Source organism: Kryptolebias marmoratus, linkage group LG6 (assembly GCF_001649575.2).
Source record: "Kryptolebias marmoratus isolate JLee-2015 linkage group LG6, ASM164957v2, whole genome shotgun sequence".
In the NCBI taxonomy this organism is placed as follows: domain Eukaryota; kingdom Metazoa; phylum Chordata; class Actinopteri; order Cyprinodontiformes; family Rivulidae; genus Kryptolebias; species Kryptolebias marmoratus.
The window spans coordinates 19,533,196-19,554,211 of record NC_051435.1 but is presented as its reverse complement, the minus strand read 5'-3'; the positions used below and the strand labels follow the sequence as shown (position 1 = coordinate 19,554,211).

Sequence of the window (21,016 nt, the reverse complement as noted above, 5' to 3'; positions counted from 1 at the left end):
GGGGGGGGGGGGGGGGGTTATATGCCTTCTGACACTTTCAGTTGGCCTTTTATTAAAAAGTTGTTAACTCTTAGTTGGCCTTCAGTACTCAGTTAGCCTTCTGGTACCTTTTAGTTTAGTCTCTTAGCTTCATTTCTGATTTATTAAGTGGAGGTTTTTAAATTCTAGAGTAGTTTATGTTAGCTTATTATCAGTTTATTATATCCTAGTTTGATTTTCCTCAGTTTATCTTTAGTATGACTTTAGTAAGTCTTGCTCCAGTTAAGTTTAGCTTTTTATATCCTAGTTTCTTAGCTTAGTTTTTTTTTATCTGTTTATGTTACTTTTGCTCATTTATTTTTTTAGATTATGTTAGCTTGTGTTTTAGGTACATTTAGATTAGCTTTTTATATTGTTATGTTTTCATAACTCTGTATTTTTTTTTTGTTTTCGTGTTTTAAAGCACTTTGAACTGCCTTGTTGCTAAAAAGTGCTATATAAATAAATTTGACTTAACTGGACTTAATATAGGTGTAATAATGGGGTAACTTACATGGTAAGTATGTGGAAGTGTACTGGGTACTTGTAGTGTACTGCAAGTAACTGACCTCAAGTTGAAAGCACAGTCATGCAACATTCCCACCTTGATTGACTCTATGACAGGGGTGTCAAACTCCAGGCCTTGAGGGCCGCTGTGCTGGGAGTTTTAGGTTTTTCTGCCCAACACACCTGATTCAAATGGTTTAATTACCTCCTCACCAAAATCATCAAGTTCTCCAGAAGCATGGCAACGAGTCATTCATTTATATCAGGTGTTTTAAAGCAAGAACACATCTAAAACATGCAGGAGAGCGGCCCCCGAGTAATGGAGTTTGACACCCCTGCTCTATGATACGAGACCAAATAGTTTTTAGTGTTAAAGACATAAGCTCAGATAAAGGCTGCTGCAAAAAATAGATTTGACACTGGATGCAGTCATCAAGATCTGCTATGCTGCTGAGCTATCCCAACTACACACCAGGACATTTAGTGTCATTAAGGTGGGTGTGGCAACTATGGACGAGTCTGCAACTGTTGGTGTAATTCAGGCTAAAAGATGGGGCACAAGGACCCAGTCTGCATACCCAACACAAGGTGGTGTGTTCAACTGCAAGTGCTGTGGCTGGCTGCACAAAGCCAGGCCATGTCTAGCCTACAGTGGACAGTGCTCCAAATGTCAAGGGAGAAAGGACTTTGCTAAACAGTGCTTCTTGAAAAGAAAAGACACTGTGAAGATAAAATCGATGGACATTTAAAATTACATAGATTTAAGTGAGGCATTTTTTGTTTGCATTGTGGCACTGTGAAAGTGAGCATGAAAAAGACATGATAAATAGTGCTTTGTTCACCATGAACCTTGACACATGTATTAAAGCTAATCTGATCAGTATGTCTGACCTCAGAGCATTAAAAGACAACCCAAAAATTCTAAGTAAGAAACCTTTATTCAGAGAATATAATAAGCAGAAAATCTAATATTTGGACACATGTATGCTGAAAGTAACAGTAAAGGGTAAAGTGCACTAAATAGTTTTCTTTTTCTGTTATGTCAGAGGGTTGTGACTCCTTGTTGGGTAATGAAGCCCGTGAAGAGCTTGGTTTAGTGAAAAGGGTGTACTCCATCAATGATACTGTTAGCATAAGTGACTCTGTTGACTCGATAGTACAAGGCTTCACAAATGTATTTAATGGTTTTAGTATTTTACCATTTACACCTCAGCCCTAAATCAAAGAAAATGGACAACCAGTTGTACGTGATGCCACACTCAGTATCCCAGCACCGCTGAGAGAATATATTAAAAAAGAACTGGGCAGAATGATGACTTTAGGAATGATTTAAAAACAAACGTTGAAGAGCCAATGAACTGGGTGAATGAAGTTTGCTACAAACAAAAATGGAGACTTGAGAATATGTATTGATCAAAAACATCTGAATGAGTAGTGATGAGGTGGTGCAGCTGCCTTTGCAGCTGCAGCTTGTCAGGGTAATGAGTTGGAGCAGATACTTAAGGCTGGGTTGCTCCATTTGTCTTTGTGGGTATGTTGTGTGTCATGGGTGTCAGCCCTGCTCTTGCAACATTGTTTTGTTTAGTAAGAAATGCCAACTTTCCTTATGAATTAACTCCCGTGTTTCTCTGTGCAGAATTGGCTCCTTCTGGATTCAACTTCCTGTGATCAAACATGCCTAAATCCTTTCTCTTCATCTTCAACGTACAAGTCCCTGGATCATCCTCTCCAACATCGAAGACAGCAGCTCAGCCACTGTAATCCTGCCTGCTCTCCACTGCCGACTCTGCTCCTCCTCGCTTTTCATCCGTACTTTTCACCTGCTCACCTTGCGTATGTCACTTTCCACAAAAAGCTTCTGATCTATAAAACACAAACTTGACGGGAAAATGTGCGGTCCCTCATGCAAAAACGCTGAGCCATGTATTCCATAAATGCTTGTTTTGGAGACAGGAGAAACTCGTGACACAGATGGTAAAGTGGAGAATTGAAGCCAAACTGTATGATTCCTCTCAGATATTTAATTTCACTCCATAATCAAACTTTAATATTGGATCGACTTTATGATGAGCTTTCAAAACAGCAGTATTATTTATGTTTCCGCTGGTGAGCCATAACCTTTCTCCCCATCACATTCCTCTCCCTGGATGATCACCAGGGTGATGTGTACCACAGGTTAACACACGAGGGGACAGTGGCTACTCCCTTAGGCTCTAACCTCTTTTCCAAACCCCCAGAGCTCAGAGGAGGTGCGCTTTAATACTGCTCACACCCGTGCGCGTTCCCTCGCAGTGGTGCACCCGATCAGTTTTTGGCAGACCATCAGTTTTCAGCACGTCACCGGCCATCCTTCTCTCAAAAGGTGTCAGTTCTGGTACGCCCTTACCCACACCTTTGGCTGACATGCTCGCTTTTTTGCCTCCACCCTAAAATCTGATTACTTTTTCTTTACCTCAGCCATGTTCCTCTCTGTCCCACTCATTGAATTAACAGTGGTGAAAACGTGTTGCACACACAACACAATGCCTCCTTTTATTTTTAACGCCATTGTTGCTCCCAAAAATTATATTTTTTGTTCTCCACCTCATCACCCACACATTTCTGCCTCGCTGAAAAATTGTCTCTTCCCTTGTTTCTCTGTTGTTACTATTGCTCACCATGAAATAACATTGATCAGCTGGCTCATTAAAATTCCTTCACATTACATTGACCATTTATGGTTGAATGTGGGCGTGTGGAGGGCAGAACCTGAGGCGGGACCTTGTGCGCAAACGTTTAGATGCAAGTCTGATTTTATAAAGGGAATTTGCTTGCTGGTGCACGGTTTTATAAATGTGAATTTTTTTATTTGGTGTACGTCATTTTTGCCTTTTGGGTATACGCACACTTTTAGTATAAATCCTACGCAATCTTTTATAAATGAGACCCCAGGGCCATACAGGTGGAGTGGATGGATGGATGAATGGTTCCACAATGTGTGGTTCCTTCCTATTTCAGGTTTTATTAAGGTATTTCTTAAGCCCAAACCTACTACATCATTGTTTGTTTGTTTTTTTATTTTTTTTTATTTTCTTTGATTCAGTCCAAAATAACTGAAATATTCTTTTGACCTTTTGATTGCAAGATTTTAACATTTTTTGTTCCTCAGCTGCAGCCCAGGTTAAGCGTCAGAAGACATTTGGTTGATTTCTTTTAGTAAAGGTTCACCTGTTAAAGTTTCATTATTGTAATAAATTGTATTAATTATTATTATGATTGTTGCTGTTGTTCTCATTAAGGACTTTTATGTTCAAGATTTATTTTAATTTATTTTTACTGTTCGTATTGCTTTGAAAGATTGTTTATAATTTTACAAGGTTTTATTAGGTGTTTTTTTTGTTTGTTTGTTTGTTTTTCATATTACCATTTCATAAATTCTGCATTAACAAAACTTGGTTAATTCAACATTTACAAGGTGTAATATTTTATATGCATAATAGTGAGCATACTATAACCCAATCAGGTAAAGAGCCATTTATACCGATTACAAGTTTAATCTCTATGCAATCATAATCTTCTTGTCAGATGGAGAGTCTTGGTCAAGGAACATTTCCAAAAATCTTCAAAGGCATTCAAAAGGACCTTGGAGGCTACGGACAAATGCATCAAACCAAAGTTGTGATGAAAGTTCTCGACCTGGCCCACAGAAACTACTGAGGTCTGTAGTTTTAAAGCTGTGCACCTTTTGTAGCTTACAAGCATGCTGGCATTTGAATGCAAATGCTTGGGTTTCCATGTGTAAATGTTGCCACTCCACCCACTTTACAAAAAGCCCATTTTGTAAATGGACAGACCTGTTTGCTCATTTATGATGTTCAGCTTACAGCTCTTAAATAAACTTAAGTCTGTAAAGTTATAATTATTTATTGCAAAACTTGTGTACTTTTTCTTTAGTAGTATTTTGTTTTTAAGGGTCAACACAAGGCTCCTTCAAAATGTTTATTACTGTGTGGGGGCTAAAAAGAAAGATACAGTACTTTAAAAAGAAATCCCAAAGAGAAAAACACCCAACTAGACTAATATCCTATTTATGACAAACAAACTTGCTCAGTCCTTGTTTTTTTGTTATTTCCCTGAGCACATTTTAGTTTGTTCATTTATTTATTTCCATCTTATTCTTGTCCTTCAGTCTTTCTTTGAAGCAGCCATCATGATGAGTGAGTTGTCTCATAAGCACCTGATCCTGAACTATGGAGTGCATGTCTGTGGAGAAGAGAGTAAGTTTGCTTTAGAGGCTTACATTTGTGTGTTTTTACTACTAGCAATTTGTCAGCATACAAACTGACATTGAAGTGCTGCCTTCTGTTACGAATGGTATGAAATTTAGTAAAAGGTTTAAAACGAAACCTAAAAAAATAAAAACATGAAAACCAAGAGATTTTACACTCACATCTGTATTTGACAGTAATAAATAAGTAAACAGTTTTAAATATAATGTTGGAAAACAGCTTTGAGTAAAGATATTATTGACTAAGAAGTAGGGATGGACACTGTAAGCAGAGCCTTCTGGTATGCTCCAAAATGCTGTCACTGTTTCTGCTGACAAGGGGATTTGTGTCCCTTCATTTTAACCAGTCAAGTGGATCAGTGTGAAAAAGTGGCCATATATTCTGGCAGTAAAGTAGGCAGTAGTTTCCACTTTATAATTCTAGCCTATCTGGAAAAGTACCATGGTGGTTAGAATAGTATTTGGCACATTAAGGCTACTTCATAATCTAGCAGCATGTTTCTACCAGCTACTGGTATAAAAACAAAAAAGGTGCTTATTAAAATGACAGTCGCTTTAATTCTTTGAAATTTTTTTATTGTTTCATTGGTTAAATATAACATTTTTCTCATTATCTGATGGGAAACTGACAAATGTTAGTTTTGTTTGTATTGTTTAAGTGGACATTTATATGTCCGGATGGGGGAATTGTTGTAGAAAAATAACATTCACTGATAAGATATTGAAAAACTTTCTGACATGTCCTCATTAGGTGTAGCAGAATGATCCTGCATAAAGAATTTCTGTTCACAGTTAGATGTTTGGTCATTCTACCCTCTAAGTCAGGGGTGGGCCACCCTGGTCCTGGAGAGCCACTATCCTGCATGTTTTCCTTGTTTCCCTGCTCCAACACACCTGATTTGAATCAGTGTGTCTTTAACAGGCTTCTGCCTTAAATCAGGTGTGTTGGAGCAGGGAAACAAGGAAAACATGCAGGATAGTGGCTCTCCAGGACCAGGGTTGCCTACCCTTGCTCTAATTTATACAGCCTTCCAGTTATGACAAGACTGGTAGGGTTATGTCTAACAAACTTCAAATGATCACTCTCTGCTGCTGCTTGGATTTGTCTCATTGCTGGGATGTTCTGCTTCACATTTTATTAGTAATAAATTGTTAAAAATCGATTACCTAATCTTCCTGTTACTCTTATTTTTTGCTACAACCACTGCAAGTGCAAAAGGAAAAGAAAATTTGATTTGAATTAAAAATTCTCAGATTTGTATTAAGATGCTGTAGGGCAGAAGATGAGCCAAGATCACAGTGCATGTAGAGTTAATCACAGCAAGGATGTTTTTTTTTTTTCAACTCAGGTCACATTTATTTATATAGCACTTTTCAGTAACAAGGCGGTTCAAAGGGCTTTAACACATGAAACCACAAAACTACGGAAAACACACAACTATATAACAAGCTAAACTAAACTTATCTAAATCATGAGCTAAGATTATCTAAATAAGACACTACAGTACAAAGTCCATTTTAAAAAGCCCAATGGAGGTAAAATGATTGGGGACTAGATTTGATCAATAGCTCAACTATAATTTATGCACATTTTGATGACTGCATCACAGACAATCAACAAAAAGGGGTGAGGAATTTTCATGAGCTTAATTACATAGAGTTTTGGTCAGTACGCTGCCAGAGCTCAGAGGCTTTACATCTGCTTTCCTGTCTCTGATTATGGAGACTCTGAATGGAGATGACCTCTGCTTCCCACAGCTCTTCAACATTTCCTGCAAGAAGCCGCTGCAGCACCATGCTGACAACATTTTCATTTACATTCTTCTGTCCTGTATCTCATTGCTGACTGTGACTCTCAACTTGCTGGTCATCATCTCCATCTCCCACTTCAGGCATCAAAATAAAGTGAAATAATGCAATATATTTAGGGTTAATCATTCTTCTGTAGATACAAAATTATACATTTTTAAGTTTTATATTTTTATTTTTAAAAAATGTTTATTTTTAACATCTGTCTACTACAAACATTTACAGTAGAATACAAAAGTATTTTGTCTTTAGCAACAGATGTACAAGCTTTTCTGAGGATATCCTACTTTATGTTATTGTATATTGTGTAGTTCTGCATTGAGTCACAGATTTTTAAAACAATCCAAAAGAGCAATATTATAAATTTAATCTAATTTTTTTTTTCTTTTCTTCCAGGCAGCTTCACACTCCCACCAACCTGTTCCTTTTGTCTCTGGCTGTCTCAGACTTCCTTGTTGGACTCCTTCTGATGCCAAAACGAATCCTTCAGACTGGAGGCTGCTGGTTTTTTGGGACCTTTTATGTGTGGATTTTTTAACTTAATGTCTTACATTATTACCTCTGCCTCAGTAGGAAACATGGTGCTAATATCAGCTGATAGATATGTGGCTATCTGTGACCCTCTACGTTACCCCAACAAAGTCACTCAGAGGAAAGTTATAATCTGTGTTTGTCTGTGTTGGGCCTGCTCTGTGCTCTACAACAGTGTGATACTGAAAGAATTTCTGAAAAATCCTGACAAATTTAATTTCTGCTATGGAGAGTGTGTTTTTTTGGTTGAATATGTAACACTAGTATTTGATGTGATATTTACCTTTCTTAGCCCCATTACAGTGATCATAGTTCTGTATATGAGAGTATTTGTGGTGGCTGTGTCTCAGGCTCGAGCCATGAGGTCTCATATTGCAGCCATCAGTCAACAGGGTTCAGTTTCTGTGTCTGCTAGGAAGTCTGAGAGAAAAGCAGCTACAGCTATTGGTGTTGTTGTGATTGTGTTTGTATTAAGTTTCTGTCCATATTTTGTTCCTGCTTTTGCAGAACAAGAGTTTCTATTTAGCAGGGAATATTTAACTATTTCAACCTGGCTGTTTTATTTCAACTCTTGTCTAAATCCAATAATTTATGCATTTTTCTATCCCTGGTTTAGAAAATGTATTAAACACATTGTTACACTTCAGATACTGCAACCTGAATCATGTGACAGCAATATATTGTAAAAAAATGTAAAAAATATAATTCAAGAAGAAACTAACATATTTATACAAAACATTCTGCATAGATGTCTTTATTAATTTTATTTTATTTTATTTATTTATTTATTTTTTGAGGGGGGGTAACTTTTCTGTCTTAAATTAATTTTAAGAAATTACAACTTACTTCTTAAGATGATCAGATGAAAATATATATGCATTTTCTTAAGGTCAGATATAATTGTACTTTATTGTAACTCTTACAGATCTCTGAGCAGCATAAGTATATAATAACTAACTGCATTAAGAAATGCATCAAAATTTGCATCTTCATCACAAAAATGCTATAATTTTTGAAAGCAGTATATTATACAGTGTAGACAAAATTCACAACAACAAATGTCCAAAAGATTTCAATACAACAGGATTTTGTCAGTCTAAGTGAGAATCACTCTTTGGCATATTTTACAAAAGAAACATTCAAATTTTAACGAATTACAAAAAGTGTGACTTTATGTTACTGAAGTGGCATTTCCAAAGGAATACATAATACAGCCCTGTTCGTGTGGGGTGTGTACCCTGTACTGACAATGATACTCAGGTATTAAAGCTCATCTTATCAGTATGTCTGACCTCAGAGCATTAAAAGACAAACCAGAAATTCTTTATTCAGAGAATATAATAGGCAGAAAATCTAGTATTTGGGCACGTGTATGTTGATAGTCGCAGTAAGGATTAAAGTGCAGTAAATAGTTTTAGTTTTTTCTCTTATGTCAGAGGGTTTTGATTCCTTGTTGGGTAATGAAGCCTGTGGAGAGCTTGGTTTGGTGAAAAGGGTGTACTCCATCAATGATATTGTTAGCATAAGTGACTCTGTTGACTCTATAGTTCAAAACGTCACAAATGGTTTTAAAGCTTGAGTTCTAACTCATAGAAAATGCACAACCAGTTGAACATGTAGCACTCAGAATCGTAGCACCGCTGAGAGACTATGTTAAAAGGGAACTGCTACAAAGAAAAACGGAAACATGAGAATATTTATTGATCCAAATAATCTGAATGCTAATATTCAAGTATAAACACTATCACACATGAAGAAATTATCAGTGAAATGTCTGGAGCCACAAATGTTTTAAAGCTTGATGCATCACAAGGTTTTGGCAGCTGAACTTGGATGTAACAAGCATTAACTCCTGCACTTGTAACACACCTTTTGGAAGATATTGTTTCCTGAGATTACTTTTTTGCATCATAATAGCATGGGGTGCCAGAGTATATGTTTGATATATCATTGTTTGGGGTTCTTCAGCCAAAGAACACAATGAATGGCTGACAAAAGTGGTTAATGCAAGAAACCTTTTCTCATAAACTACATTGGGCAGAAAATTTAATGTTTAAAGGTAACAGTGAAGAATAAAGTGTTCATTTTACATGTTTGTTTTAAAATGTGCAAAATGAACCGGTAAATGTTTTGTGTACTGGATTGTGATAAAAAGGCTTTAAGTTGTTATTGTTAAATTAATGGTATTTAAAAAGGGGTTTAGATAGTGTAAAGGAAATCTCACTTTAAGAAAAGGAAGATATGATGATCAGCTGTAATTGTGCTAACCACCAGGTGTCAGTACTGACTTTATTGTGTGATTTGTCAAAACAGAAGTAATAGTAGTGGTAAAAGAACCAGATGCAAAATGTGTGGCCCAGGGTGTGCCACACAGATTAAAATGTTTGGTGAATGGGCAAGTACAATAGAAATCCTGAAGAGTCCACTGGAGTCACATGATTTGATTTTCAGAGACAAAAAACACAAATTGTTTCCTCCAGTGTGTTTATCATCTGTGAAGTGCCTACATAGAAACATGCTAGGTTAATTGTTAACTCTAATTGTCACAAAGCATGAATGACAGGGTGACAGATTATCTGTTTCTTACCATTTGTAATTTGTCAGCTGCAGCCAAGTTAAGGTTCAGAAGTGATTCTTTTGTTAAAGTGCACCTACTAAAGTTTTCTTATTTTATTAAAATTGTGTTTATTTTGTTATCATTCATACATTCAGTAGTAATATTATTATTACTGTTATTATTATGAGTAGTAGTAGTAGCAATAGTAGTATTAGCATGACTATTCTTTAAGTTCAACATTTATTGTTATTTTTCCTTTTTCTATTTTCTTTTTAATCATTGTTTGTCATTTCAGAAGGTTTCGCTGGTTAAATATAAAGTTTTTTTTCATTATCTGGTGAGAAACTGACAAATCTTATTTTTCTTTGTTTTATTTAAATGGACATATGTCCAGATGGGTGAATTGCTGTAGAATAATAAGAGTCACTAATAAGATACTGATATTCTCTTGGAGATGTTCTCATCAGGTGTAAGAGAATGGCCAGGCGCCATCCGCTGCGGAGCAGTAGTTCGGTAGGCCAGCCCGGGCGCAGTCCTAAGTGTGGCAGGAGTGGATCAAGCAGGCGAGATTGCAGCAGGCGAGAGGGGGGAAGGCGTGGACCAAGCAGGCATGATGAGGGCGTCGTTTAGGACCCTCGATGGAGCAGACTGAAGCGAGGTGTCCGCCCGGACCCTCGATGTGGCGAAGCTGATCGAGGCGTCCTCTCGGGCCCTATGGAGCGTCATGTTCGCCGACCCCCACAGAGACACAGGCTGACGCAGCGTCATGGTCGCCGACCCCCCACAGTTACACAGGATGACGCAGCCTCGTGGTTGCCGACCCCCAGAGACGCTGACTGGTTTGGCAGATTTTGAGAGTGGTGCAGGAGGTTTTGCAGAGGCCGCAGGGAGCTCAGAGAGCTCGGCAGAGGTCGCTGGAGCTGCAGAGAGCGGCACTGGAGGGGCTGTGGATGGGTTAGTTAAATGTCCTTTTAACTGAGTTACTGTAGTGTAGATGTTGGAGTAGTGAGCCAAACTGAGGAGACCAGGACGGGACAAAAGGATCTTTTCGATGAGTGAAAAGGCGACAAGGTTGTGACTGGGGTCGGTGTTCGTGACTGTAGAAGAAAGAAGTCTGTTTTTTTGGGAGGATATGTCCATGAGGTCAGTGGGTGAAAGTCCTGAGGCCTTTAAGTAGGCAGGAACATGGTTCAGGTTGGGTGAACCCAGAAGACAGGCCAAAGAGGTTGTGGAGGCGTCGCCGTCCGTGACCCTCACAGAAACAGGGGGAGAGGCGTCTCCGTCCGTGACCCTCTCGGAGGCACAGAGAGAGGCATCGCGGTCCGCGATCCTCCTGGCGGCAGTGGTGACAGCGGTTCCTCCCAGCTGGGACGCCGTGGCGGAGGTGGTCCTAATCACCGGGGAAGCGGCGGTGGCGGTGGTCCAACCCACCGGAGAACTCGCCGATGGCGGTGGAACAGGAGACTTCACCGGCGGCGGCAGCGCTGAATTCTTCGCCAGCAGCGTTGATGGTCTGAGGACCAAGCGGGTTCCCCAGAATGTAGATACCCTTTCCTCCTCCGCCACCAGCATGGGCGACGGGAGAACCTCGCACTCGGCTGGTACCCTCCTCCTTTGTCGACCCCGTCGCCGGGAGACTGGGAGCTCAGGAGATGCAGCAGCCACTGGGGACAAGGAAGACGCAGCAGCCACAGGGAACACGGAGGAAGCGCAACCCAGGGCGTAGTCTCTTCTAGCCCCGCTGAGGATCTCGTCCATTCCCGGGGATGTCTCAAGCCCGGGGTGGCGAAGTGCCTCCCTCATGAGGGCATGGGCTGCCCGAAAACACTCCTGTTTGTCCAGGGAGAAGGTCTCCACATCGCAGTATTCTCTCACTGCGATGTGGAGCCGGAGAACATCCTCTTCAGAGAGGTTTGAAAAAGAAAATGAGTCCGCTGGGTTCAGAGCTGGCTGGTTCATTCTGTCAAGGCGGGTGACAACGGAGACAAACTCAGAGCGCAGACTCATAGTAAATAAAGAAAACTAATTTATTAAAACAAAGAAAAAACAAAAACAAAAAGCTGACGTGGCAGCAAAAGCAGAAAACATAAACTAAATAAGGAGCTAAGGCAAAAACAAATATTACCAGGACCAGAAATGGGACCAGAAATGGGAACGGAAATGGGAACAGGAACAGGAACTAACAGGACAGAAACATACAATGAACCAGCGGAGTAGTGGAGAAAGTTTTAAACACTGAGGATGACAAGGTAAGTGGGAACAGGTGAGTGGGGATAATCACAGGCAGGTGGAGATGGGCGTGGCAAGGAAACCGAGAGAATGACTGAGGAGTGACTGAAACACAAACACAAGAGACACAGACAGAAATCCCAACAGAAACGAAACAATATAAATAAAACCAGATAACTAAATGATGCCAGACAAAACCCAAGAACATCACACAATTATATTGGTGCAATTATAAAAAAGCCAGCCTTCAGAGATTAAACGTGGCTTATAATGATGGATTAGGACTTTTGTTAAATGAAGCCCAGATGAAGCAGTGGCAGTGAACTGTTTGTGTCTGCTAATATCAGCTCTTTGATGGCTGTTTTAAGAAATTTTATGTATAAATTTGTTTGCTGGCTACATGAGTCCAATAATAGAATTATCCTACTGTTGACTAACAATAAATATAGTGATGTAAGATATACATCTGTATATTGGAAACATTGGTATGACTGCCTCTTAAAAGATTCCTATGTGATTTGGACTACAAGTCTGTAATAAAATCTATCCATCTATTACCATAACAGGACTGTTCTGGGACAAGTTAGCATGTTCACTTGGCAATAAGAAACCTTCAAATCTTTCCTTACATAACAAACCTATCGACCTTGCTGTCTTCTTCATATTTCTCCCACAATAGTAAAAAAGTGAAAAACAAAAGGAAAAGTTAATTTATATTTGTATTGAGCTGTTGTCGGACAGAAGATTAAACAACACCAACGGTGTATGTCAGGGGTGTCAAACTCCAGACCTCGAGGGCCACTGTCCAGGGAGTTTTAGGTTTTTCTGCTCCAAAACACCTGATTCAAATGGTTTAATCACCTGCTCTACAAATCATCAAGTTCTCCAGGAGCATGGCAACAGGTCATCCATTTAAACCAGGTGTTTTAAATCAAGAACACATCTAAAACATGCAGGAGAGCGGCCCCTGAGGAATGGTGTTTGAAACCTGTGGTGTATGTGGTGGTGATTACAGCAATTAAGTTTGTTTTTTATTCAACTGAAAAAAAGACCAATGGAGGAATAATTTGGGAACTAGATTTTGTGAATGCCTCAACTATAATGTATGCACATATTTATGAGTGCATCACAGACAATTATTAAAAAGGTAGGAGGAAGATTCATGAGTTTTATCACATAGAGTTTTGGTCAGTATGCTGCCAGAGTTCAGAAGCTTTGCATCTGCTTTCCTGTCTCTGATTATGGAGACTCTGAATGGAGAAGAGCTCTGCTTCCCACAAATCAACACTTCCTGCAAGAAGCTGCTGCAGAGCCATGCTGAGAACATTTTCATTTACATTCTTCTGTCCTGTATCTCATTGCTGACTGTGACTCTTAACTTGCCGGTCATCATCTCCATCTCCCACTTCAAGTATAAAAGATTAAGTGAAATAATACAAATTTTAAGGAAAATCCTGTTTACACAGTTGCAAAAATATTGTTTATATTGCCAGTGAAAACAACAATCAATGAACGTTTGAATGTCTTACACCTTTTCCTCTTCCCCTACAAGCATTTACTTTTCAATACAAAAGTATTTTTATCTTCAGCAGCAGGTGTCCAAGCCTTTCTGACCATATACTGTTTCAGTTTTTTGCAACATGTTACAAAGTTCTCCATTAAGACAAATTCAGTGCAATACGTTATTTGTGTATTAATGTATTTTTCCCTCATGTTACATTTAATTTGATCAGTTTCATTTTCTTCCAGGCTGGGAGCTTTATGTGTGGATTTTTTAACTTAATGTCTTACATTATTACATCTGCCTCAGTAGGAAACATGGTGCTAATATCAGCTGATAGATATGTGGCTATCTGTGACCCTCTGCGTTACCTCAACAAAGTCACACAGGGGAAAGCTAAAATCTGTGTTTGTCTGTGTTGGGCCTGCTCTATGCTCTACAATGGTGTGATACTGAAAGAATTTCTGAAAAATCCTGACATGTATAATTTTTGCTATGGAGAGTGTGTAATTTTATTTGATTATATAACACAAGCTTTTGATCTGTTTTTTACCTTTCTTAGCCCCATTACAGTGATCATCGTTCTGTATATGAGAGTATTTGTGGTGGCTGTGTCTCAGGCTCGAGCCATGAGGTCTCATATTGCAGCCATCAGTCAACAGGGTTCAGTTTCTGTGTCTGCTAGGAAGTCTGAGAGAAAAGCAGCTACAGCTATTGGTCTTGTTGTGATTGTGTTTTTAATTAGTTTCTGTCCTTTTTATGTTCCTGCTTTTGCAGGACATAAGTCACTATATAGCAGGGAAGTTTTTACTTTTTCAGTCTGGCTATTTTTTTTCAACTCTTGTCTAAATCCAATAATTTATGCCTTTTTCTATCCCTGGTTTAGAAAATGTATTAAACAAATTGTTACACTTCAGATACTGGAGCCTCAATCATGTGGCACCGATATACTGTAAATTAAAAAAAATAAATAAATAATTTTAAAAAACGTACTCTTATTGTATAAGTAAGTGGATGGCCTTACTCATTTAATTTATTTTTACCTAGAAATGAGAGAAGAGTTTTTTTGTCTCAAGTTTTTTTAATAAAAAGATTAATTTTATTTATCTGTATGCCATTAGATCACAAATACTTTGTCTTCATAACATGATCAGATGAAATTATTTATATATTTTCTTAAAGTTGTAAATCATTGTATAATATTCTAACTCTTACAGACCCCTGATCAATAGAAGTGATTAATAACTCACTGCATTAGGAAATACATCAAAACCTGCTTCTGAGTTATGAAAATGCTATAACTTTTGGACACAGAATAGCATACTGTTTAGACAAAATTCACATAAAAACCAAAACAGATTTTCACTTTTATAAAAGGATTTTGTCAACATGAGTGAGAATCTCTCTTTGGCATATTTCACAAAAGAAATGTTCCATTTTTAATGAATTAGGGAAATTAGGACTTTGTTTTACTGAAGTGGCACTTCCAAACAAATACATAAAATAGCCTGTTTTTTATGGGGTATGCTCATGGTAAAATGCAGGGTACTAACAGGGCAATATGCTAATGTACTTGTTAGTTTCAGGATAACATAGACGGTATTTAGGGGCAACATACTGTGTAACATAGAAAGTAACACACAGACTACTTATGGGGTAACATACAGAGTGTTAGAACCTGAGTTTTGGAATTATGTTTGGTCTACATGTTTCAGTTATAGTTTATTGTTTGTGTTTTGTCTCTTCCCTGTGCCTCAGCCAACATTCACTTTTCCTCGGTCACTCTCTCTCTCTTCCCCATTCTCACCCATCTACACCTGCCTCTAGCTCCATAATCATCTCACCTTTGCCCACTTCCACTAATCACCCTCTGCCTTTAAAAACCCGGTCACTTCTCTCACTAGCTGCTGGTTCATTGTCATTCTTTGCCTCCCTGATGTGCCATCCTTCCGTTTGCTCGTGCCTTCTCGTCTCCCAGTGGTTTCTCTTGTCACAGGTCTGTTCATGTTTTGTTTAGTTAATGTTTTTTGAATTTAGTTTAGATTTTGCTGCCACGTCAGCCTTTGTTTTGGGTTTGCTTTTTTATTTCTAAATAAATTGGTTTTTTTTTATCACCATGAGTCTGCGCTCAGGGTTCGCCTCCTTCCACCCCGTTCATGACACAGAGTACTTACAGGGCAATCCACATAGTAACTACAGGGACAGTGCTATATTAACCTTCCTGAAGCCTTTGAGAGAGAAAGAGATAGAGAGAGGTAGAGAAGCCCTTGTAACTTTGGGTCAAGAGAGAAGAGAAGAGTTACTTGCTATCCTGGATTTATATGGTTATACAGTGTACTTATGAGGTAATGTACAAGGTATTTACAGGGAAACATGTGGGTTACTTACAGGGTAAAGAATGGGTCACTTACAGTGTAACGTACAGAGTGCTTAAGGGTGACATGCAGGGTAGTTATGGAGTGTAATGAAGGTCTTTATTACTTATCCTGACACACTGAACATCCTGATTTGTTTGGCTATGCCTGCCTCTCCCTGTCCCTAACCAGAACGTCCAGCGACTCCAGTCTCCCTGGCCACACAGTTCTGAGTTTCTCTGGTCCATGAACCTTACCTAACCCCACTGAGGTTTTCAAGGGAAATCCCAGGCAGTGTAGACCCCTCCTGATGCAATGTGAGATACATTTTGAATGATAGCCTTTTTCTTTTCCAACTGAGAGATTCAAAGTAGCCTATGGAATATCCTTATTCTCTGATCAAGCTAAGTTACAGGGCACTGCCGAGTGGCTAAGAGACTCTGAGATTTGCTATTCATTTTGACCTAATGCTATCTGAGAAGGAGGCCATAAGAGGGCTATTATCTTTAAAGCAAGGCAGGAGAAGAATAACAGATTTTATCATAGACTTTCACACTGATAGCCGTTGGAACAATGAGAATCTCATTGATGTTTTCTACCAAGGTTTGGCTGAAGAGATAAAGGGTGAGTGAAATACATGTTTCTAATTGTAAGAATCAAGTTCCTAATTTTCAGTTTAAGAATTTATTTCAGACACATGGAGAGTACAATTACAGTGCTGGTCCACAGAGGAAGTATCTACATCAACTGTCTCTGAGTTGTGGCCCAGACCTCTCGGCGGGGTTCACAATATCTTCAAGACTTGGTTCACGCCTACAGGAAGTGATCATCATTAGCAATGATCTAAGGGGGTGTCCGTATTCTCACAAATGACCAGCCCTCAGTCAATGAGCCCTGTTACTCTAAAATGTAGGATCAATGAAGCTTTGTCTGTTGGTTGAGGTAGGTATGTACCTAATTCATCTTTCTAAAGTAAACGAGACCCTGAGAAGTTTACTACTCTGAGAAGCCATATTGAATAACTTTTCAGAACATAAACTCTGCTTTGTTTCTCTTTAGAAACACAACAATGTGATCATACAAAAGGTATGGACAATAACTACAAAGTAACCATGAAACATAAAAGATAAATGAAATACAATTAGGAAAAGATAAAAAATATGTTTCAGTGAGACCTGAGGTGACTCTGAAGACACTGAAGGAGTTAGAGGATTTGATGACCCGCATTGATCTTAGACTGATGGAGAGAAGGAGAGAGAACGGCAGGACCTATGTGGGTCACTCATTCAGGACCCAACTCAGACCTGATTCACATGCTTTGGAGGAACATATCCCAACTTCTGCACCATCTCCGGACTTTGAAGAGCCCAAGCAGATTGGATGGACAAGATTAAAATCCAAGGAAAGAGAGAGATGAAGAAGGTACAACTTATGCTTTTACTGTGGTGCAAAGGATCATGCCATTAATAAGTGTCCATTGAAAGAGCAGGCTCAGTAGAAGATCAGAAGCTCCTACTGGTGGTCACAAAATCTGCTGTGGATGGAGCACACTCTCAATTCCCTCCTGCCCAGTGCCACCGATCTGTCACCATTCTACACTGTTTATGGGTTCCAACCACCAGTGTTTGCCACCCATGAGAAGGAGTCCATGCAGTGGCCCTTGATGCCCAACATGTTTCTCCAAACACTATGGGCAGCTACAGAGCATCACCACTGAAGTGAGAATTATCACCAGCTGAGCTGTTGATCAACTGAAAGCTGCCCACCACAATACCAACATTCTCAAAGCAAAAGAAATGTTAAGAGTTAGAATGTAAATAAGCAGAAAATAAGGCAAAATCAATCAACCACTCAATAATATACCCAATATTAAAGAACCCAGTTTATGTAGGGTTGCCACTGTTGCAGGTCCCAGGTGGAGGGACAGGCAAGCAGATACAAAATAACCTGTTTTAACAGGAAAAGAAACGAGTGAGTCACGGGAGACGGTGTTGTCATGCTGGTAGCTCTCATCTGAATTTATTCCAAATTATAACAATAAAGTCATCATACAACTTTGAAAAATCGCGTCTGTACCTTCACACTTCTACTAGTTCTTCTGTAACACAACATCAAGTTATTACTAGATCAGGAATTGTAAATTAATGCACATTACAGACGGCTATATAAACCAAACGCCTTCTTTACGTACCATCTGAGGAAATCCTCTGAGCAGCTAACCGAGAGCTTAACTATCATGACAACATAAAGTAATACGAACCGAACACCCCGGGGGCCAATGTCATGACGCTTAACAGAACACTGAACACATGTTTATCATATATCAGTTTTCAGTTTAGATCCGAACCAACCTGTTTTAACAGGAAAAGAAACGAGTGAGCCACGGGAGACGGTATTGTCGTGTTGTATGTGTGTGATAGACATGTCTATCACACACATACAACACTAAATCTAACAATAATGATGTAAAGCACCCCCTCCCACGGCTCCGCTCCTCTTGGTACCTGGCTGTTGTCATGGTTGCCTACATACAGACACCACACAATGGGGCTGTTCACAAAACCAAAATGTCCACACAGAAGAGCCAAGTGTCAGTGTCACAGTCCGTCATCCCCCAGTCATCTCCTGACATTGATACTGTATGGGACATTGTGTTCTGATTGTTTTCCTGTCTGCTTGTGTTTTTGCCAGAAGATATCAGTGCATGGGCAGAGATGATTTTAGTAAAACTATTGTGGTTTAATTAATTGCTTAGGATGCTGAGTTTTTAAAGTTGAATGAATGGTCATTTATTAAATATACAGTATTAATAGCCAATATAAATATTATATATGGCCATTTAAAGAACAAATCATACCAACAGTTAAAAAAAAATTGTAGAAAAACATTTATTCAGTAATAGCACACTAATAGTTCTCTGAGATGTCCTCATTAGATGTAACAAAATTGTCCTGTATAGTGAATATCTGTTCACAGTTGGATGTTCAGTCATTCTAGTTGTGACAAGACAGGTAGCATTATACCTTAATAATAAACTTGGTTCTAATGAGCACTCTCTGATAATCTGAGGTTTATCAAGAGATTCTATCAATGGCTCCACTATAATGTATGCATATTTTTTATGACTGCATCACAGGCAATCATCAAAAAGGGAGGAGCTCATGAGCTTTATTACATAGAGTTTACATAGAGTTTTGGTCAGTATGCTGCCAGAGCTCAGCAGCTTTGCATCTGCTTTCCTGTCTCTGATTATGGAGACTCTGAATGGAGATGAGCTCTGCTTCCCACAGCTCTTCAACATTTCCTGCAAGAAGCCGCTGCAGCACCATACGGAGAACATTTTCATTTACATTCTTCTGTCCTGTATCTCATTCCTGACTGTGACTCTCAACTTGTTGGTCATCATCTCAATCTCCCACTTCAGGTATAAAGGATTAATTGAAACAATGCTAATTTTTTGGGGAAAATCATACTTTTACAGCTCCAAAAATATTGTTTTAATCACAACCAGTAAATGCAATAATGTATGAATGTTTGAATGTCATACACATGTTTCTCATCTCTTACAAGCAGATATAGTCGAATGCAAAACTAGTTTCTCTTCAGCAGCAGATGTCTAAGCCTTTCTTAGCATACATTGTTCTGATATGAAAAGATCTACACAGGGCATAAATTCAGTGCAAAAAGTTGTTAATGTACAAATTTATTTTTCACTTGTGTTACACTTGATAATTTGTTTAGTGGTTTTTTTTTACTTCCAGGCAGCTTCACACCACTACCAATCTCTTCCTCTTGTCTTTGTCTGTCTCAGACTTTCTTGTTGGACTTTTTTTTATGCCAATACAAATCCTTAAGACTGAAGGCTGTTGGCTTTTAGGGACCTTTATGTGTGGATTTTATGCATATGTGTCTTTTATTATTACATCTGCCTCAGTAGGAAACATGGTGCTAATATCAGCTGATAGATATGTGGCTATCTGTGACCCTCTACGTTACCCCAACAAAGTCACTCAGAGGAAAGTTATAATCTGTGTTTGTCTGTGTTGGGCCTGCTCTGTGCTCTACAACGGTGTGATACTGAAAGAATTTCTGAAAAATCCTGACAAATATAATTTCTGTTATGGAGAGTGTGTACTTTTGTTTGATGATATAACACGAACTTTTGATCTTATATTTACTTTTCTTAGCCCCATTACAGTGATCATAGTTCTGTATATGAGAGTATTTGTGGTTGCTGTGTCTCAGGCTCGAGCCATGAGGTCTCATATTGCAGCCGTCAGTCAACAGGGTTCAGTTTCTGTGTCTGCTAGGAAGTCTGAGAGAAAAGCAGCTACAGCTATTGGTGTTGTTGTGATTGTGTTTCTAATAACTTTCTGTCCCCCTTTCGTTCTTGATTTTGCAGGAGAGGAGTTGCAGGTTAGCAGGGAAATTTTGACTTTTACAGCCTGGTTATTTTATTTCAACTCTTGTCTAAATCCAATAATATATGCTTTTTTCTATCCCTGGTTTAGAAAATGTATTAAACACATTTTTACACTTCAGATACTGCAACCTGAATCCTGTGACGCCAATATACTATAAAAAAATTGCGAAAAAACATTATTTCTACAAAACAATGAACTAGCATGAATTATTTCTACAAAACATTCTGCATTTAGGGCAATGAATGTCTTTGCTCATTTATTTATTTCTTTCCTGGAAAAAGAGAGAAGATTTCTGTTTTGTGCCAATATAATTATATAATTTTTCTGTTATACAACTGTATGCCACTAGATCACAAATTACTTTGTCTTACTCAGATGATCAGATGATATTATTGCTGTATTTTCATGAAGTTTTAAAATAATTTTACAATCATGTAACTCTTATAAATCTCTGATAAACAGAAGTAATTCATATTTAACTGCATTAAGAAATACATCAAAACTTGCATCTCAAACATGAAAATGCTATAACTTTTGGAAGCATTATATCATAAAGTGCAGACAAAATTCACACAAAATGCGCAAAAGATTTCCACTTTCATTACGACAGGATTTTGTCAAAAAAAGTGAGAATCCCTTTTTTGCATACTTTACAAAAGCAACATTCAAATTTTAATAAACTACATAAGTTAGAACTTCATCTTACTGAAGTGGCTTTTTAAATGAAATACATAATACAGACTGCTTCTTACAGGCCATGTACCATGTAAAAAATAGGGTTCTTACAGAGAAACATACAGGGTAATTACATAGTATTTA

General features: G+C 38.5%; 2 protein-coding genes and 1 pseudogene across 2 annotated transcripts in view; all 3 read left to right on the top strand.

Moving 5' to 3' along the window:
* Positions 1–6,511: 6,511 nt before the first annotated feature.
* LOC108251185 lies at positions 6,512–7,818 on the top strand (annotated as a pseudogene).
* A 5,861-nt stretch (positions 7,819–13,679) lies between these two features.
* LOC108251179 (trace amine-associated receptor 13c-like) lies at positions 13,680–14,375 on the top strand. The gene has a single exon (XM_025002886.1). The coding sequence runs from the start codon at positions 13,680–13,682 to the stop codon at positions 14,373–14,375; it is 696 nt and encodes a 231-aa protein (XP_024858654.1).
* Positions 14,376–19,024: 4,649 nt separating this feature from the next.
* LOC112449952 (trace amine-associated receptor 13c-like) overlaps positions 19,025–21,016 on the top strand; it is a 3,408-nt gene continuing 1,416 nt past the window's right edge. The window contains exons 1-2 of the mRNA XM_025002887.2: positions 19,025–19,197; positions 19,535–20,048. Of these exons, the coding sequence (XP_024858655.2) occupies positions 19,025–19,197; positions 19,535–20,048 (687 nt within the window). The remainder of the gene's footprint in view (positions 19,198–19,534; positions 20,049–21,016) is intronic.

Coding starts and splice junctions, on each gene's coding strand:
- LOC108251179 (XM_025002886.1), top strand. CDS start 13,680: ATGTGTGGATTTTTTAACTTAATGTCTTACATTATTACATCTGCCTCA.